A 19,465-nucleotide genomic window follows, 5' to 3' on the forward strand; every position below is an offset into this window, starting at 1 on the left:
CCTGCTGGGAGGCTTTTGCCGTTCTGACCGAAAGTTACATGATGCCTGGCTGTGTACAGTTTGCAGTACATTCTATGCTGACTGAGGAGGGAGCCGTTTTTCATCATCCCAGCAGTGCACCTTGTTGATCTTGTGCCTCCAGCTGCTTGCTGTCTGTTTATTCCAGGTGTTTACCCAGCTGATGATGTAGCTGGTGGGGGGGGGGATGAGTTCCCGCCTGTAGGGCGCCTCTTGCTTGATAAGAGAGCTTTAATGGGCTCGACAAGATCAAAAGTGTTCTTCATGGCAAAATGATTAATCAGCTTAATTTTCTCCAAGTGGTTTTTCAGTGTCTTCCATAATTGTTGCCATTAAAACGCGGCAGGGATAACAAAACTGCATAATCTGTGTGCGAAAAGGGGTTGGGGTGGGGGAACGGCATCTTCGCAACACACTTTAAAATGTTAATTGTTTTAAGGCACATTTTTGGAGGTCTTTTGTCTTGGTGTATAAACACTCTTTGTCTGTCTTGGATAGCTCCCAGGGGCAGTTTAAGTAACCCGAATTGTTATCCGAAGCATTCTCGAATTGCGCAGAGATCCGTAGTTGGCTTGAAGAATATGGCTCTCCTCCAGTCTCCGACTCCCCGTTCTTTTCTGTGTCCAGCACAAGTCCCTTCCCCTTCCCGCAGACTTCTGCCCTAACTAGGTGTGTGTTAGAATGTGGGTTTGTCACACAGCCGTAGGTCAGAGGAGGCGAGGGAAGGAGCAGGCAGGAAATAGTGCCGGAGCCGCCACCTCCTCCTCCTCCTGCCCCCACTGCAGGTGCCCTGTGCAGCCTTCTTCCCAGCCACGGATCTCTCCCACCTCAAGCTCACTGAACCTCTCTGTGCCACCCATCACTCTTCCCTTTTAAAGCCCCCGCCCAGTTTTACAGCCGTGTGCCATGCGACCGTTGTTCCTCGGATGCAGAGGCGCCACAGTCTGTCCTTTTTTTGAGGGCCAGTTCCATTGTCTGTTGGTAACAGGGATGTTAACAGGTCTCGTCTGCCTGGGAAGTTGGCAGCACCCCAGGTTTATTTGAGTGCATGTTTATGGGGTGTGTGTGATCCACTGGAAGAAATTAATGCACAGGCACAGTTGCAGGTCTGGGTGGGCTGCAGTTAGATGACAGGGCTGCATTAGGCGGGGGCCTGCTAGAAACAATCCAGGGTGACGATGAGCATTTCAGGATGTTGTGAGGTGGGGTAAACCACTTGGCCTGATTCTTGGTCTGATTTGGAGGAGGGGGAGGAGGAGGAGGTGGCAGCCACGGCCAACAGCAGGGCACTGAGGCCAAAGCCTCCCCATGTTGCATCTCCCCCCCCCAGTATCCACTATCCAAAGGCATGTTGCCTCAAAACATGGAGGTTCCTTTTTAATCATCATGGGTACCTTTTGACGGACCTTTCCTCCTCCCTGAGTTTTCTCTGATCCCCTTTTTAAAGTCTTTCAACTAGGATCCTCCACTACATTTTTATATGGCAAGTTCTTCAAGGTAATTTATGTGCTGCATGAAGTTGTACTTGCTTTTGTCTGACTGGAATCTACAGCCATTTGGTTCTAACGTTATAAGAAAGGGAGGAAAAATCTCGCCATTTCCCCCCTCAAGCTGCTTAACTTTATAAACCAGGGGTCCCAAATGTGGTGCCTCTTGGCAGCAGGGCACCCACCGCACACCTTTTCTGGCACTCGTCCAGTAGCTTTAGGAAGTGGGTGGGGCCAAGTAGGGCTTTTGCCCCCCCTCCGGTTGTTGTCTTCCCCCCTTAAACTACCCCCCCCCAAAAAAAAATTGTTAGCTTTTTATTAGATACTTCATTATTTTGACCTGGATGGCCCAAGCTAAGCCACCCTTGTCAGATCTCGGAAGCTGAGCAGGGTTGGTCCTGGCAAGGACTGGATGGGAAACCTCCAAGGAAGACCAGGGCCAGGAGGCAGAGGCAGGCAAGGGCAACATTTCCTGCCTTAAAAAAACAAGTAGCTCACCACCTAGGGGTGCATAGAACACCTAGCTAGAACTTCTGGCTGCCAGACAGTCTTAGGATCTCCTGGACATACTACACACACTGCCATACAGTGGTTAATTAATTAATCCCACATTGCCAGGTCTGAGAATGAAATCCAGAACTGAGATTTTAAAAAATGATTGTGATATGGCCCTCTTTTTTGCAGTATGTTTGTGAAAGCAGGGCCAATTCAGCAAAGTGATGACACATTGCTGCCCCCTTCAATATATATATCCCGCTCTCTGCGAATGTGTGCTGCTCAGGGCAGGTAATAACAATAGAGTTATAAAGCCATTAAAAACAGGCTATAACAAATCGATTAAAACAATTAAAATGGCAGGTAATACAAAAAAATAGAATTCCTAAGGTTCCAGCAGTACTAAATGACTGGCAGCAGCTAGGCCACAAACCAAGGAGTGGTGATAAATCTCATTAACATGGGCCAGATACAGTTGGGAGATTTCAACAAGGGGGGCCAAATAATTGGGTGCCTGCTGCCTCAGCCAAAGGCCTGGTGGGACAGCTCCATTTTGCAGGCCCTGCGAAACTGTAATAGGTCTCACAGGGGGGCTCTGATTTCAGATGGGAGCCTGTCCCACCAGGCCGAGGCCAGGGCAGAAAAGGCCCTGGCCCTGGCCAAGGCTAAGCAGACGTCCTTTGGGTCACCAACCACTGGCAGATGTTGGTCCGCCGAGCGCAAGGCTCTCCAGGGCACATGTGGAGAGGGTCTGTCCTTAGATATGTTGGTCACAGGCCACATAGGGCTTTAAAGGTCAATACCAACACCTTGAAATGGATCCAGTACTCAGTTGGTGGCCGGTCCAACTGGTGTCGCACCAGCTGAATGTGCACCTGCACAGACGTGTCGGTCAGCAGGCAGGCCGCTGCATTTTGCAGTTGCTGGAGTTTCCGGCATAGAGCAAGTTATAGTGATCTGGCCTGGAAGTGACCATTGCATGGGTTACTGCAGCCAGGTCCCAGTGGGAGAGGTAGGGAACCAGTTGCCTGATCGGGCGAAGATGATAAAAGGTTGACCTGGCAACTGTGGTGACCTGGGGCCTCCACAGAAAGCAAGGCATCCAGAGTCACCCCTGTGGCTCCTCACCCTCGGCGCCAGCACCAGTGGTACCCCGTCTAGGGCAGGGAGCCTGATTCCCGAATCTACACCCCCCGCCCCCCGCTCAGGTACAGGACCCCTCCGTCTTCATTGGCTTTAGTTTCAGCCGACTCTGCTGTAGCCCCCCAGCCACGGCCTCCAAAGCCCTGTCCAACCACAGGAGCTTGGCTAGTTGGCAGGTCTCAGTGGCAGCTTCTGGCCAAGTCCAGGCCAAGCAGGGGCTTGGCTTGGATCTGGCCAGTGGTGCTGTGGGCTCAGGAGGGGATTGTATCCGGGACGGGAGCGGCTGAGTACCTTCAACCAGCCCTGTGCAAAAACAGAAGCTAATCGAAGGAAGAGACTCTGACGCTGACACTCATTTTCTCCTGGTGTCATGTTTTCATAGTGGTAAAGAGGACTCCAGCAGGGATGCCTGAATAGCCCTCTGACATTTTACTACCAGCTTCTTCTGTGTTCTTTTGGGGGGGCAGGCAGGGGAAAGAGCAAAGAAAGCAAAGATTGTTTCCTACCGACTTTTGGAATGTGGTTTTCTTTTAAGTCAGCTGTCCCCGACATGGTGCCCGTGGGCACCCTGGCACCTGCCAAGGCCTTTTCTGGCACCTGCCAGATGTTTTAGGAGGTGGGCGGGGCTCCAGCAAGGCTTGTGATTAGCTATTGGAGGTTTGACTGGCTGGGCAGATTTTTTAAAATGTTGCTTTGGCAGCAGCTGCCACCACAGCTTAAGGATCTTTAGTGTGTGACTGAAGTTAAGCCGTGGCACTCCTCCTGTGGCTGGCGCTGCCTCCTGGAGCAGCCATTTTGTCACTGTGCCCAGCATGCTGTGCCATAACTCCCGATGTGTCTGCAGGCTTAAAAAGGTTTGGGACCCCTGAAATGTTAACATGTGTTTGGATTTTTTTACATCCCAGGAGTTCAAGGCCGCTGCATACTTTGCAACAGCAACGAGAACAGCCTTATTAAAACATACTAAAAATGTAAAACAAACCCTGCGGCAACTCAGCTAGATAAAGCGTTCCAGCTGCCGACACTTCGATAGTATACACGTGCTTCATTAGGTCCGCCCTGCTCTCTCTGGCCATATCTGGAGTCTTTAGAGTAAGCCGTGCTGGGCCACATGCAGCAGCAGGGAGAAGGAGCCCCTGGCTATGGCTTCCAGATGTTTGGAGACTTGGGGAAGAGAGGGGTACACCAGTGGCACACAAGCCTGGAACAATGGCATGCCATATCCTGCCGCACAACTTGACGGCAACAGGTGCCCATTCTTGCCCTCTTTGTGTGAGGGCAAGGATCAGAACGGCAGAGTCCCCAGAAGCCTTGAACACTCGGGGAGGTTCCGTCCCACTGTGCTGCTGTGGCCTGGGGTAAGCGGAACTCTCTCTGCAGCTGGCAGACCGCCGCATCTGCAGTTACCACCAGCCAGAAGAGCCACGTGTGCTTCCATCCTGGCATAAAGCCTGCCGCTCAGGGAACCAGATGCCCACCTTGGGGAACGGTGCTCAGAAGTCGGCACAAAGGGGCCCCGGGTGTTATGTCAAAGGGCCACAGGTGGCTCCTGAGCCCCCAAGTGAGTATCACTGATTTAGGCTACAGCTATCAAGCAAGAGTGGCCAGGAGGCTGAGCGATGCATCAGGAAGTCCCTGGTTCAGATCTTGCCTCTGCCATCTGTCGTATGGCAGATAATTAAACAGATCTACTGTACAGAATTGTTGTAAGGCTTGTGACAGTTTTTCTGCTGCAGTCAGACATCAAGATAAACTCTGATTAAACCAAAGTTTGTCAATGCCCAGCGTGATCACAGTTTGTTTGCTATACTTGCCGCCCATGCATCTTCCAGCATGAAGCACTGGACTCAAGAACTCTGTCTGATCGAACTGTAACATCCAAATGCAGGTGTCTGAATGGAGTGGGATTTGTTTACTTGCAATAAGCCAAGGTTCTCTTCATCCCAGTTTTGCACCCCCATTTGTAAGGGAGTCAACAAAACTCCAGCTTGCTGACCCTCTCGCATTCGGTGAACTAGGACTTAATCATGCTGGGAGGTTTTCAGTTAAGGTTCTGCCTGCGGAGAGAGGCCAGAGCACCGAGGGGTGTGCACGGGCACCACAAAAGAGCTGTGTCAGTGCCAGCAGAGCCATCTTTAATCTCCGGTTTTCTTGACATCTGAATGCATCCCTCTTAATGTTGTGTGCCTATGAAAAGAACATAAAATGTTAAAAATGGAACCTGTGGTGGGTTCTGTACAAGAGGAGACAAAAGTCAAGGTGGGGCAGGTAGGACTTGGAGTGGGGAGGAGAGGCGTATGGAAATATAGATGCTGACCACCAAGCACTACCCTACTTGGAGAACAACAGTGGAGGAACAGCAGTGGAAGAAGAAGCCATTCCCCACTGTATGGCACACTGCCTGTGTGGCAGCCGTGCCTTTAGTTGGCTCTATCAGGTGGCAGCTGATGTTGACTGGCCACGGTGGCAGAGGCCTAGTCCATGGGTGTGTGTGTGTGTGTGGCTTGGGGCTTTAGCATCCAGATGGAACAATATGGGGTTCTAAAATTTTATTCAATGGCAGACAAGCTTAAAAATGGTATTTTCCCCCACGGTTTTAATAACACGTTTTTTAAAAAAGAAAAGAACTCCAGCGTAGTAGATTGGGGATGGGAGGAAGCAGAGGAAAATGCTAAATATAATAACTGAGAATAAACCTTTTCTCTCCCCCCCTCCCTTCTTTTCCAGAAGCCCTTCAGAGGCCAGTAGTGTCCGATTTTGAGCCCCAAGGTCTGAGTGAAGCTGCCCGCTGGAACTCCAAGGAAAACCTTCTTTCCAGCCCTGGTGAAAATGACCCCAACCTTTTTGTTGCCCTGTATGATTTTGTTGCAAGCGGGGACAACACTCTCAGCATCACTAAAGGTGAGAACACGTAAAAGACTTGGGTATAAAACCTTACTCAGCGGAAGCTTTGGATCTAGACTGGGAAGCAATGGATTATTATTGTTTGTTTGTTTTAGTGCCTCCCCCCTTACGAGCCCACATGGCTCCTTAAAAGCAGTTCACATTCAGTAATTCAGAAAACAAATGTAAGATTCTTTAATAAAATCTTAAACTCACCACCAGCAGAAACTGGATATTCCCCCCCCCCCATACACAGTACATCCCGAGAGCCTTTCTGAAAATAAAGGCCCTTGACCAGCTTTTTAAAGACCTAGAAGGCGCTTTCCAGGTGGGCTTCCCTTGGAAGACAGACCCAGAGGCAGCCCGACACGAGTGAGAAGATCCTGAGCAATATCCCCCCCCATGCAAGTTACCATCAGAATGAGTGGCAAGAATATACAGCTTCAGATGGTATCTGCAAACATCCAATTAAAATTGAATGAGCTTCATTCAATACAATGATTTCTCCTTGACAGCAAACTTTTTATTTGCTCTCAAAAACATGACATGTTTTTCGACAGAGAAGCCACAAAACCAGCAAGCAGCCTTCTGAGTAACACGGAGCTCAAAAACTGGGCTTGACTCAGCCCAACCCACACACACACCCCCCGGAAAAACTGTGTTGCCTGTCTTTCCACTGGTACTGTCCTTTTGCCTGACCTGCTTAATGCTTATGGGAAGCTGGTCAGCAGGTGCATGTTTGCCAGGCAGGCGGGTTTCATTCAGTTGTGGCAGGTGGTGGAAAGCACCATTAAGCTGCAGCTGACGTACGGCAGTCCCATAGGGTTTTCAAGGCAAGAGAGGTGGTTTGCCGTGGCCTGCCTCTGCATAGCGGTCCCTGGCCTTTACTGGTGGCCTCCCACCCAAGTACTCACTGGGTCCAACTCTGCTTAGTGTCCGAGATCTGATGAGATCAGGCTAGGCTGGGCCGTCCAGGCCAGGGCTTCATTCGGCTTAGACTGGGGTGATTCTGCGTGCGCACTCTGAAATCTTTATCTTATCAGTAGGCAATTGCAAATGCCCACTCAGCTACCAGCTGTGTCGAATTCTCCCCTCCCCTCCATTTAATGATGTGTGCAGAGAAAGGGGGCATCAAAGTGGCTTGCCGTTGTCCATATTTGTCCTTATACATTCCCTTTGTGCGTGTGTCTCCATGTGCATTTGGGATGATCTGTTTCCCTCTTCTCCTTCAAACACGTCCCAAGTGGCTTACAGTAAAACTGGTAGACACTAAAGTATGTTAAAGCCATAAAAATAATAATTAATAGCAGAGTAAAAATGGTAGCAGGTAAATCTAGAGAGCAGATCCAAAGCAGAACAAAGCTTCAGCAGTGAAAGTTTCTGAACCCAAAACAATAGGCAGAAGCCCAGCATGATTCTTGGGCCCCAGTTGCATGTACAGCACAGTGCAGACAGCAGATCGGGAGCAGACAGGTTGTGACTGCAGATGCTCTTTGCTCAGCTGCTGCACCCCACACCTGTGGGCACTCCTGCCTTGCCAACCAGCTGTCGTGGTGCCTCCCTTTTGTTGCTGGGCTTCAGATGGCCAGTGCTGCCAGCTGGCAAACTGGGAGGGCCTCCCTCCACCTCAGCCTGCCTGGCACTGATGACAACCAGTTCCTCCGGTGGACTGCTGGGCAGCTGGCCTGCCTGCCTGTTGTGAAGGGTGGCATGCGGGGGGGGGAGGGTTCCACCAGGTATGGGGGCTGTCACAAAAGCATTCCCGAGGCTTTGGTCAATGTGGATTCCTCTAGATAGTTGGGTCAGGCAGCACAAGTAGCTTGAGTGTCCGGCACATTTGATTGACTGGCAACCCCTGTTCGCTATGAATGCCGGATAACAAAACCTTTTTACCCCAAAATTTAGTTCCCCCAAGAAAAAACCTGCAAAAATACCCCCTCCCCCTAGTTTTAATACATTAAATTAGCTTTGTTGTCATTCTGGTTCCTTGTACCTTGCCTTGGGGGGCTTGCCAATGCACATATGAAGGAATGTGGATTATGATCTTTTCTTTCACGATCAGGTGAAAAACTCCGTGTCTTGGGCTATAATCACAACGGAGAATGGTGCGAAGCCCAAACCAAGAACGGTCAAGGCTGGGTCCCGAGCAACTACATCACACCCGTGAACAGCTTGGAGAAGCACTCGTGGTACCACGGGCCAGTTTCACGGAATGCCGCCGAGTACCTCCTCAGCAGTGGAATCAACGGCAGCTTTCTGGTGCGGGAGAGTGAGAGCAGCCCTGGACAGAGGTCGATCTCACTGCGATACGAGGGAAGGGTTTACCACTACAGGATAAACACTGCGTCTGACGGGAAGGTGAGCCCTGAGCCCTGGCTGGCTTTCCAACGAGTGAGTGGGAGCCTCCGGCCCAAGTGCGCTTTCATCCTCTGGCTTAACATTTTTAAAAGCCAAAGATTTTCCATCCTCTCCACACCTGTCTGTGTTTCATGGGCTGGGTCTGGAAAGCAACTTCCCAGAAGGAACTGTTCCTTGTCCTTGTTTGTGCCAACTAGAACAGCTCATATTATGAGTAAAATAAGTTGGTGTCACTACTAAGGCTGAATTCATCATCCAAATATAATTCACTCTTTCACTGTGCACTAAAATGCATTTTAAAAAAAATATACGAAACCATCCTGTTGATGGAGGCTGGTATCTCCATGCCACAAGCTGTTAATACATTTCTGTCCTGCCTTTTCTTCAAGTGGCTCTGAGTGCCATTCATGGCTCTCCCCTCTTTTGCTGCAACTCACAACAATGCTGCGAGGTAGGTCAAACGGAGAGAGGCTGCTTAGTGGTCAAAGCCCCCATTACACACTGCATGTGTTTGAACAACAGCTCAAAGCGGGATTGTGCAAATTAGAAGAAGAAGAGTTGGTTTTTATACCCCACTTTTCTCTACCCTCAAGAGTCTCAAAGTGGCTTACAATCGCCTTCCCTTCCTTTCCCCACAGCAGGCACCTTGTGGGGCTGAGAGATTTCTGAGAGAACTGTGACTGGCCCAAGGTCCCCTAGCAGGCTGCATGTGGAGGAGGAGTGGGGAATCAAACCTGGTTCTCCAGATTAGAGAGTGCTGCTTTTAATTTTATTTGTTTACAAAATTTGTATCCTGCCATTCTGCCCAAAGTGGCTAACCATTTAAAGCATGCATGATAAAACCATATTTTAAAACCACTAGCCCGCTTCTCAAACACACATCAGTGAAACAGTTTTAAAACTGAGTGAAAAAACAGAGTTAAAATACATACAGAACATAAAACCATGGTTAGGAAGAAGGGATCATGGAGGGAAAGCCAAACGAAACAAAAAAAGTCTTCACCAGCTGGCGGAAGAGGGCAGCGGAAGGGGGCAGAGGCGTCTCCCTGGGGAGGGAGTGCCAGAGCTTTGGTGCCACTGCCGAGAAAGCCTGTCTCCTGGGTTGCCACCCACCCAGTTTTAGAAGCTTGGGGGGGCACCTGAAGCAGGGCCTCCGAAGATGACTGTAGCTGTCGGGCAAATGAAACCATTCTCCCTAATATTAAAGATCTCAATTTAAAAAAACAACAACACATAACTTGCATGCTCACAGAATCTGGAAGGTTGTTTTTGTTCTGTGTTTTTTTGCGGCACAGGATTTCTGTAAGCCCCCCTTCCCCAGCATTTGTACAGGCTGACATATTGGGCCAGATGCTATCGTGGCTGCAAGTCAGCTCCACGGCACATTAACTGCAAGATTTGCTGGGGGGCTGGGGGGGGGGTGGAGTCTTGTATCCCAGCAGTGCCGTTGATGCCAGGGAACACTCAAGCAGTGCTAAGGTAATCAGTTTAGATTTGCGCTAAGCAGGCTAATAGCTTCCCTTTCCCCCAGAGTTGTTGTAAACGGCATTGCTGAGAATAAATACCGACAAGGAGAATTCATTAAAACAAACAGTCAGTGGCCTATCTTGAGAAACATATCTATAAAATAATAAGAAACGAAGGTGAAGGGAACAGAGGTAGGATAATGGGGCTCTCTACAGGCGAACGGGCCTATTTCTCGTGCTCAGGGCTGTATCAGTCAGAATTTCATTCAGAACCTTCGTGCTGTAATGCACTGTTAGTCACCGGATTGTGTGTGTGTGTGTGTATTTAGCCCTGCCTGTGTTTAGCTGGAGGGGAGAAGCAGGCTGAGCAGACTGCAGGACCCTGGGCTCTTGTGGTCTGGGCACCAGAGGTGTTTCCAGACTGTGGTGTTGTTAGCCTGCCTGCAAAATCTTCAAGTGGGCATAAGGTCAAGATGACACTGAAAGAAAAGAGTGTATGTGTGCATGGGGTGGTGGTGGTGGTGGAGGAGGAGGAATTATGGAGGAGCTTCTGCTGCCTGGTATGGAAGGTACTTTTCTTTCACGGTGAGCTTTTGGGGATCACAGCCCACTTTGTCTGATAGGGACGTAATAGAAACTCTTACTGGGAAACCTTATGGTGCAAGTGGTGGTGGTGGGTGGGGAGTCAGGGCTTGGTGTGAATTACAGTGTGAATTAAGACTTATGATGTGATTTGCAGCAAGCCTTGACTCCGTCAGTGCCCAAGCCTGCCACCCCAAATTTCCTGGTTTACAGCTTCCCATCGCATATCTGTCTGAAAGGGAGCTATGACCCATGAAAGCTCATAATGAAATAAATGTTGGTCTTTAAATTGCCAGTGGACTTCTATTTAGGGATGTGCACCAGGGGGAAAAAATGACATTTTCCAGATCTGGACTTCAGGGAGGCATAATTATCAGTATTCTAGGTTAGTTGGGTCCCAAATATCAGTTTCGTATCCAGATTTCCCCCCCAGGATTCTGATATTATCCGAGTCCCCTATTCCCTATGGGGAATCTTTCTGGGGGGCTGGAGAGGCTGTTTTTTTAAGCTGATGGTACCAAAATTGCCACAGATCTGTTGCTACCCATCAACTAAAGAACCCTAAGTTTCAAGTAAATTGGACAAGGGGTCTAATTCTATGGGCCCCTGAAGAAGGGCCCCCCAGCCATCCTCCATTGATTCCTGTGGCGGAAATTTTCATGCTTTCTCCAGGGCGCAAAGTATCCAGTAGCCATTTACACAAGAGCAGGCCACAGTTACTGGTCAAAAGCTTCCCAGTGCAAACAGAACTAACAAGCCCCCCAGAACCAACATCAAACTAGAGAGTCCTAGGACAGTGTGGCAAGCCCAACAGAACCAGTGTCAAACTGGTGAATCCAAGCTAAACCAACTTAATCAAGGGGACACTGTTGCAAGTGCAACAGAACCGATATCAGAAACCACAGCAGCCAAGCAGAACCAGGGCCAATGTGGCAGCAACCCCAACAGAACCAATGTCAAACCAGAGAATCCCAGCAGAACTCCTGGCGAGCTCCCCCTAACATGTGATCCCATTTGCCTGTGAGAGCTGCCTCTCTCCCTCCTGCTGCCCAGGAAACCTGCAAAAATCACCACCACCCCCAATTTGGCTCTTTAAATCGCCAGCACTGGATATGCCTGAATATTTCTGGGAATGTCCGAGATTCGGATAATGGGATTGACCAAGATCTCTGATGTGTATCCATATCCCAAATAAAAAAAAACAAAAAAAACCCAGGTATTTTTCAGGTATATTTTCAGATTTCGTATATCGAAGTGCTCATCCCTACTTCTGTTTTTCTTTACTGTAGCAAACTTTGCTCTTTTTCAAATTTGGGGGAGGGGGTGGTTTTTATTTTGGTTAATTTACAAAGACATCCCCCCCCCCCATACCTAGGGAGTCTCTCTTGAAATGTGTGGAAACTCCTGCCTTGTCTGTGAGGGGGCCTGCTGTGCTGCTTTCATTATTGGTGCAAGCAATGAATGTAGGACTGGGGGGAAAGTAGCATGAGCTGTTTTTATCTTCCTCTTCATTTGGCCCTTAAACACAGCCCCGTACTCAAACTGTCGCAGGGGGCTGGGGTTGGAGGAAGGCAGGTGCTGCTGTAGGACAGTCCCCCCCCTTCCAGGGAGGTAGCTGGCTTCTTCTGCTTGCTTCCCTTCATCCTGTCAACAGGCCCAGAAAAGGCTTGCCACTGCCATTTCTCTTCTGCAGTGTGTGTCCTCCTCTCTTCAGTCTGCTTTCGAGGTCTCCCCTCTCCTTTGTGGAGTGAATGGAGGCTTCTGTATTTTTCTGCATAGCTCCTTTTTGTAACTGAACCCAAGGCATAATTTTGGTGATTGGCATGGGGGCCAGCCACCTAGCAAGCTGGGGAGCCCACAAGAATTGTGAGATGGGGAATAATTTAGAGATTCCACCCCACAAGTCTTTGGTAGTAGAATCTGCCATCAAGGACTTTTCTGCATTCTCATTTTCCTTGCTTGTGTGTTCCTGTTGCTTTGGGTCCCGTCCCCCCCCCCCCAGTTTTGCATGTGTTTTGTTCCCTCTAGTGGTTGATTTGCTATTACATCTCTTTATGTCCGGCATATCTCCCTGCAGATTTAAACTCAGGTTTTTATGCTGGACGTAAAGCGATGTAATATCGAATCAACTACTACAGGGAACAAAACGCATGTGAAACAGGAAGAAATCCCAAAGCCACGGGAACACACAAGCAAGGAATATGAGAATGTGGAAAACTCCAAGTCGTAGTCGACTCATGGCAACCCCACAGGGATTTAAGTCAAGAATTTGTCGTGGCCCTAGCCTTTCTTGGTGGTCTCCCCTCCAGGCAGTAACCAGGACTGACCCTGCTTAGCTTCCGAGAACTGATGAGATTGATCTAGCCTGGGCTATCTAGGTCAGGGCTGAAATTTTTTATTTCAAATGATCTGATGACCCAACGGTCTTGGAGGGATATAAATTGCACTAATAATGTTGAAGTTCCTGCAGCCAGAATTTTTGCCATAGCCAGTGTTGTGCCAGATTCAGTATCAGCTAGCAAAAAAGTTGTGTAAACAGAAGGTGCGCCAGAAGCGATCCCTGGCCAAATCCAGAAATCTGTCAAAGGGGGCCACTGGCACACAAGCAAAGAAGACGTGAGCCAATGTTTCAGTTGCACCAGAGCCACAAGACCAAAAAGTAACTTGGCGCTTCCTCTGTGAGCCCCAGCAAGGGCCCACTGACCATCTAAGGCCTCCGGTGCTCTATCAAGAGAGAGTCTTGCGCCTTGAGGACCCACCCCGGCCTTCTAAAACCTCTCAGGGCCTTGAGCAGCTGATTCCCCCCCACCTCCCCCCCCTTAACTGCCTCTCATCTGATCTTAACATTTCATGCCTTCTGATCTTAACATTTCATGCCTTAGTCTGCCTCTGACATTTTCCCCCTTTCCCCCTTATATCTTTTTTCTTTTGATTAATTTACAAAACTGTGTGTTTCTGCATACCGGGGGGAGACCTCTGATTAGATGGAGGTTCCTGCCTGGTTTGTGGTTGCCCCCTTGTGCTGATTTCATCATCCGTGCAGGAGGTAAACTGATATTCTTTTGGGTATAGCAGTGGCAGATGACGTATAATATAAAATCTCATTTTAATTGCGTATTTATGTCCATGGAGATACTAGCCAGCTCCAGATATTGTGTCACTCCGTAACAAAACTGAGAGGCAGATTGCAGAGTGGGGCTTGATTTCTCAGTGCCCCAGCTGCCTCCCCCCCCCCAAGGAAATGGTTTCCATTCCCTTCTGTCGGGAAAAGGAAAGTGCCACACTTGAAGCTCAGCTGCTGCAAAGGCAGAGCCAGCCCCTTGCCCCGGCAGTGGGTGTCCCGACACTCCCCGATGGGCATGCTCTGCCTCTCTCTGGGCAGACGGCACAAATGGGTCTCCAGAGTGCTCACCAAAGGTTCCTGCAGCATAAATGTTCTCACTTTGCGCAACAAAGCTCCAGTCCAGTGGGACCTTTAAGGCCATCAAAGTTTTATTCAAGGCGTAAGCTGTCATGTGCAGGCACACTTCTTCTCTCCCTTGCTGAACACCTTTCTCTTTTCTGTATTTTCTGTAGCAGCAGCAGGAGGAAAGAGAACAGGTATCTGAAGAAGTGTGACTCGCACACCAAATCTTATACCGGGAATAAAACACTGTTGGTCTTCGAGGTGCCCCCACTAGACGCAGACTTTGTTCTGCTGCTTCAGACCAACACGGCGACCCACCTGGATCTTGCTTTGTGCAGGTTTTGCTCTGCTTGTGTGCGTACACGCCAGTTAATTCCCCCAGATGACGTAATGAATGAATAGAATGATTTGGTTTGTTTGAATCGGAGCCATCCAGGTTCGTCAGCTTGCACTTTTATGACCAATTTTTCTCCTTCCGTGACATTTCTTAGCCAGTGGGTGAACACTGGAGAGTCATGCCAGTGCCGCAACTGGGCAGTCACCTCAACCGATGGGAGACACACTGTGCTGTGGTTTGTGAAGGAGGTGTGTGCATTTGTGCGTGTGAGTTTGTTATAGGCTGTTTGGGGATGAGGGAATCGTGTGTCTGGGGGTTGGGAAGTGAAGCCCCTGGCTTACGATAGGAAGGGCTGGTCACAGTTGTCAGCAGCGTCTGCGTGACTTCCAGCTGCTGCTTTTACTTTTTCAAGTGGGTCTGATAGAACGTTTTGCTTTAATGCAGACCAGTTGGCAAAGACGCTTGGCCTGCTCTGTTTGCAGGTTGTGATCCACTGGCCAGGCTTTTGGGGCTTGGGCTAATGATCCTGTGCGGGAGCTCTGCTTTCTGTGCAGACCTGAATGTTCAGCTCTTGCGCTGCATCGGTGCCAGGAGGCAAACAGCCGAGCCCAAAAGAAGATGCAGATTCTGTGGGACCGGAATCAAGACAAAACCTTGGTGTAGACCCCCAGGAGGGTCGCTTCAGAGGCTGAATTGATTGCAGGCCAAGATCTAAAGTGCAGCCAGAGGCGTTTGGAGAGTGGTGGTGGGGGGGAGGTTGAGGGAGTCAGGTGGTGAGCGGATAAGGAAGCTGGAAGGTTGGAGAGGAAATGGGAGGAGAAGGAAGCAGGGTAAGGCATCGAGAATTAGACTTAGGGGCTACCCAAGAAGGCCAGAGGCTGCTGTCGCCTTGCCTGGAGCTGTTTATGGCCATGCCAGATAAGCAAGAACCAAGGGCTGCGGCGTACGCAGGAGTATGAGCCAGGCTGGAGCGTGGGAAGACTTTTCTCCATAGAAGTAGAAGACATCTAGAGTGACATGCTGCTAGTGTGCTCATCTGCACCTCCGGTCTCAGATAGACCTGCTTTTCTAGTCTGCGTGTGGTCTTTGCTTGCTTGCTTTATTTATAGCCCGCCTCTCACCCCAGTGGGGACCCAAAGCAGGTTACATAAATCTCTTTCATATTATCCTCACAACAACCCTGTGAGGTAGGCTAGGCTGAGAGTGAAAGACGCCATGGCCTACGGCAGCGCCACTCTTGCACCTGTAATAGGCTGTAGCCAGTGGCTGTGCCCTCGTTTCCATTTTTGCCAGGAGCACCGGCACTTTTTCTGGGCCCCTCTTGTCCTTTGCTCTCTCCTGTCTTTCCCCCTTCATTTTGCAGTCTCGAGTAGCTGACCACGCCGGCTGGAAAGGTGTGCCTTCCAGTCCCAGCAGGGCTGTAAGAGAAAGATTTCCCCCCCATAATCTTGCTTATCCCAGTTGCTCTTAACATTGTTCAGGAAGCTGTAATGCGGAGGGAAAATGTGTAATGCGTTAGAGGCAATCGACCGGTGCAAGAGCAAGCCTCCAAGGTAGCAGGCATGACCTCCAAAGCATCTGGCCTTTTAAGCCATAATCCTCTTGCAAAAATTAGTCAGATCTGATGTTCAGAAAGGGTGCTGACACGACCTCCATGGGCAGAAGATGGTGGTGCTGTGCGTCCCTGTTGTCTGGTCACCCTGTGGGGCTGATCGGGTTGAGTAAGCGCATCTCCACACACCCCCGGCAAAAGTTTACTGAGGACAGGATTTCCATTTTTCGGGTTCAGGGCCTAGCTAACAAGCTGGAAAAGGGACAGCCTCCAGGAAGGACTGAAACCAGGTGACCTCTTTGCCGTTTGCATTTCTGTCGAGTTGGCAGGAGAATGTGGCTCATTGGGTCGGGGGATCTATTCCAGTTTGTGCCGCCCCTTCATTTTTTTCTTCCTCTGTGGCTTTTTCCACCTGGGCTTTTCTTCCCTTTCCTGGGTGGTAACTTATTTTCATGTCAGAATGTCGCTCACTAGGAGTTTCTTCCTCTTCTCAGCGATTGATAATTTCTTTAGCTGTGTTGTATTGGGCTGTATTATGCAGGGTGGGCTTCCACGTCTATTTGCTAAGAGAGCTCACTGGAACCTCCATTTATAGGGCCAAGTAGCTGGGAGGTCAGACACCTGGGAATGGCCATTGTCTCAGTGTTTGGCTGCTTTGTTTTCAGAGCCTTCTGGCTAGGTGCTGTTGCAAAGGCAACACTGGGCTAGGTGGATTTTCATCTAGTCTAAAGCAAATGCTTCTGTTACGGTTCCAAGATGTTGGGGAAAACATACATAAATATTTATGCAACTTTCCTATTTAAAAAGAGCACCTGTGCATGGATGTGGTTCTCAAGCTAAATGAAACATCCCCATCAGGCAGCTTGGAAAGGTATTCTTGTATCTCAGGTATGCATGAAGGGATTTTAATTTTTAATTTTTTTTTTAAACCCAGCTGTTACAGCTTTTCTCTCAGAGCTTGGAGGAATCCCTGCAGCAGATACATTAACCCAGAAAGATGATCGTCAAGGCCTGGAGCAACTCTGCATAGCTCAGAGGCTTGCATTATTCCTGTGTCAGGGTTTTCTGGCATGAATAAAACTCACATCAGGGAGGACGTATGAGTGGTTGTTTCCTGCAGGTATCCCCCCCCCCCCTGAAGCTTACTGGGTGACCTGTAGCCAGTCACTCTTTGTCAGCCTGACCTACTCCACAGGGTTGTTGTGAAAATAAAATGTAGAAGTGAGAATCATGTATACTACTCTGAGCTCCTTGGAGGAAAGCCAGGACAGAAATGCCATTGGTAGGTAGTGTCACCTATGCTCTCAACATGTATTATTGCCATCGTGCAGATGGGGAACATCGAGAGAGATCAGCTTGCCCTCTGGGGAGTTCATGGCAGAGGCAAGATTTGAACCCAGGACTTCTGGTCAGCTCTTTAGCTGTCATGCTGCATCACAACTAGTTCAAACTTGTTGGGTGGTCCCAGGGACCCTTCTTTCACACAGCCTCAGCTGCTCTCTCCCCACGCCCATGTGTGCATTACTGGGGCAAATGACCTACCTTATGGGACTGTTGTCCTGTTGTAGCACACTTTGAACCCTAGGCATGTGCCGTATAAGTGCAAAGTGAGAGAAGCATGATAGGAAGTGTGGCGCAGGCAGCCCTCGACCTCTGTCATTTGTAGGGAAGCTTGAAGGGGTAGCATAGCACTGACGGTAAACCCTTTCTTTGCCGTTGCTTCCCAGCTGTACGTCTCTTCTGAGAGCCGCTTCAACACCTTGGCGGAGCTGGTCCACCACCACTCGACCGTCGCGGATGGGCTGATCACCACTCTCCACTATCCGGCCCCTAAGCGGAACAAGCCCACCATCTACGGTGTCTCCCCAAATTATGACAAGTGGGAGATCGAGCGGACCGACATCACCATGAAGCACAAACTGGGAGGGGGTCAGTACGGGGAGGTCTACGAAGGTGTCTGGAAGAAGTATAACCTGACGGTGGCTGTGAAGACCTTAAAGGTAGGCAGGCACGGAGACCCAGGCCTGAAGCCCACAGCCTTCCTTCTGGGTGCAGCCCAGCTTTCCAAAAGTGTCCAGCAGGGGTGGTGATTCTGTGTGGGCCACGGAACCCCAGAGGGAACTGTTTATTTTGCATGTTCTTCTCCAGGACCAGAGTTGTCTTGTCTTACAGCCTAGCAGTTTAGGAACGTAGCCGTTTAAGCTATGCTGAAGGTTGAAGCCATGATTGCCTTATACTCCATCTTCTATTGGCTGAAGATCAATTTGAACCCATGTGGTCTAGCGCCCCTGATCCTGACTGATGCCTTCGAATCCAATTGGCTGATTTCTGTTAAGCGGAAAATTTCGCTCTTGGGGTATTCTCCCTTAGCGCTGCTGGAGATGGGTAGGGACCGAGCTAAGTTAGAAATTAGACAGAGGATCAAGGATACCGAACGCCAATTTGATCTACAGGTGTCCCCAACATTTATAGCGCCAATTAGTAACAAATACATCGTTGCGCAGGCCCCATATCTTAAAGTTTTGGAGTCCCGTAAACTCAGGAGGGCATATACACTGGCTAGATGCTCGGCCTTACCCTCTGCAGTTCTCGAGGGTAAATTTAAAAAAATTCCCCGATCGGAGAGGCTATGCTTATGTGCATTGGGGGAGATCGAATCCCAGGAACACGTGTTCCTGAGATGCCCGTTATTTGAAGAGGCTCGTGCTAAACTTATTAATCCCCTTCTGGCAGGCACTTCGGATCAGGACAAGATGGAGAACTTGTTTCTTAATCTTGAACATACAGCCCTCCATCAGATCGCGAAATTTTGTTCCTTGGTGGTAGAAGTGCATCAGCAGGATGGTTGTCACTAGGGCCAGGACTGTTTGATTTTAACTGGTACCATTCCTTTTGGTACTATATTTTATTCTTTCCGTTTAAGCTGCCTTAATCAGACCATCATGGTCAGTGCTGCCTACTCAAACTGGCAGCAGGGTCTAAGGTCTTTCATATCACCCACTATCTGACCTTTCAACTGGAGATGCGGGGGTTGAACCTGGGAACTTCTACGTGTCAAGCAGATGTTCTACCACTGAGCCACATCCCCTCTCAGCTGCCTCAGTCTTCCCCAGCTGTACAATGGGACTAATAACAATGGGATGGTATAAAGGATAAAACGGTGTTGGGGAAGAACCATGTATGCCACCCTGACCTCTTTGGAAGAATGGGGAAATAAAAATGTGGATGTAATATTCTATTAAAAGGCCCCCTCACTCGTTCTGGTATTTTGTAATTCCCCCTGTTTGTGTGGTGAGATGAGAACAATCAATTCAGATAATGCAATAGGTTGAGAGTAGTTGGTGGGTACGGGGGAGGTGAGAAGCCAAAACAGATGTGAACTCTTTGGTAGGAAGTTTGGAATGGTCAGAAACGTGTATAAAGTCCTTCTTGTTGTTCAATCGCACAGTCAAGTCCGACTCTTTGCGACCCCATGGACCAGATCACACCAGGCCCTCCTGTCTTCCTCCATCCTCTGAAGTTTGCTCAATTTCATGTTCGTTGCATCGGTGACACTGTCTAACCATCTCATCCTTTGCCGTCCCCGTCTTCTTTGACCTTCAGTCTTTCCCAGCATCAGGGTCTTCTCCATTGAGTGCTCCCTTCTCATTGGGTGGCCAAAGTATTTGAGCTTCAGTGTCATTATCTGGCCTTCCAGGGAACAGTCAGGGTTGATTTCTTTTAGGATTGACTGATTTG

General features: G+C 49.4%; 1 protein-coding gene across 1 annotated transcript in view; it reads left to right on the forward strand.

Annotated features, from left to right (window-relative positions):
* ABL1 (ABL proto-oncogene 1, non-receptor tyrosine kinase) overlaps positions 1-19,465 on the forward strand; it is an 86,320-nt gene that overhangs the window by 31,653 nt on the left and 35,202 nt on the right. Inside the window, exons 2-4 of the mRNA XM_015409482.1 lie at positions 5,871-6,044; positions 8,089-8,384; positions 17,455-17,727. Of these exons, the coding sequence (XP_015264968.1) occupies positions 5,871-6,044; positions 8,089-8,384; positions 17,455-17,727 (743 nt within the window). The remainder of the gene's footprint in view (positions 1-5,870; positions 6,045-8,088; positions 8,385-17,454; positions 17,728-19,465) is intronic.

Source organism: Gekko japonicus, unplaced genomic scaffold, assembly GCF_001447785.1.
Source record: "Gekko japonicus isolate JY-2015 unplaced genomic scaffold, Gekko_japonicus_V1.1 scaffold920, whole genome shotgun sequence".
Classification (NCBI taxonomy): Eukaryota; Metazoa; Chordata; class Lepidosauria; order Squamata; family Gekkonidae; genus Gekko; species Gekko japonicus.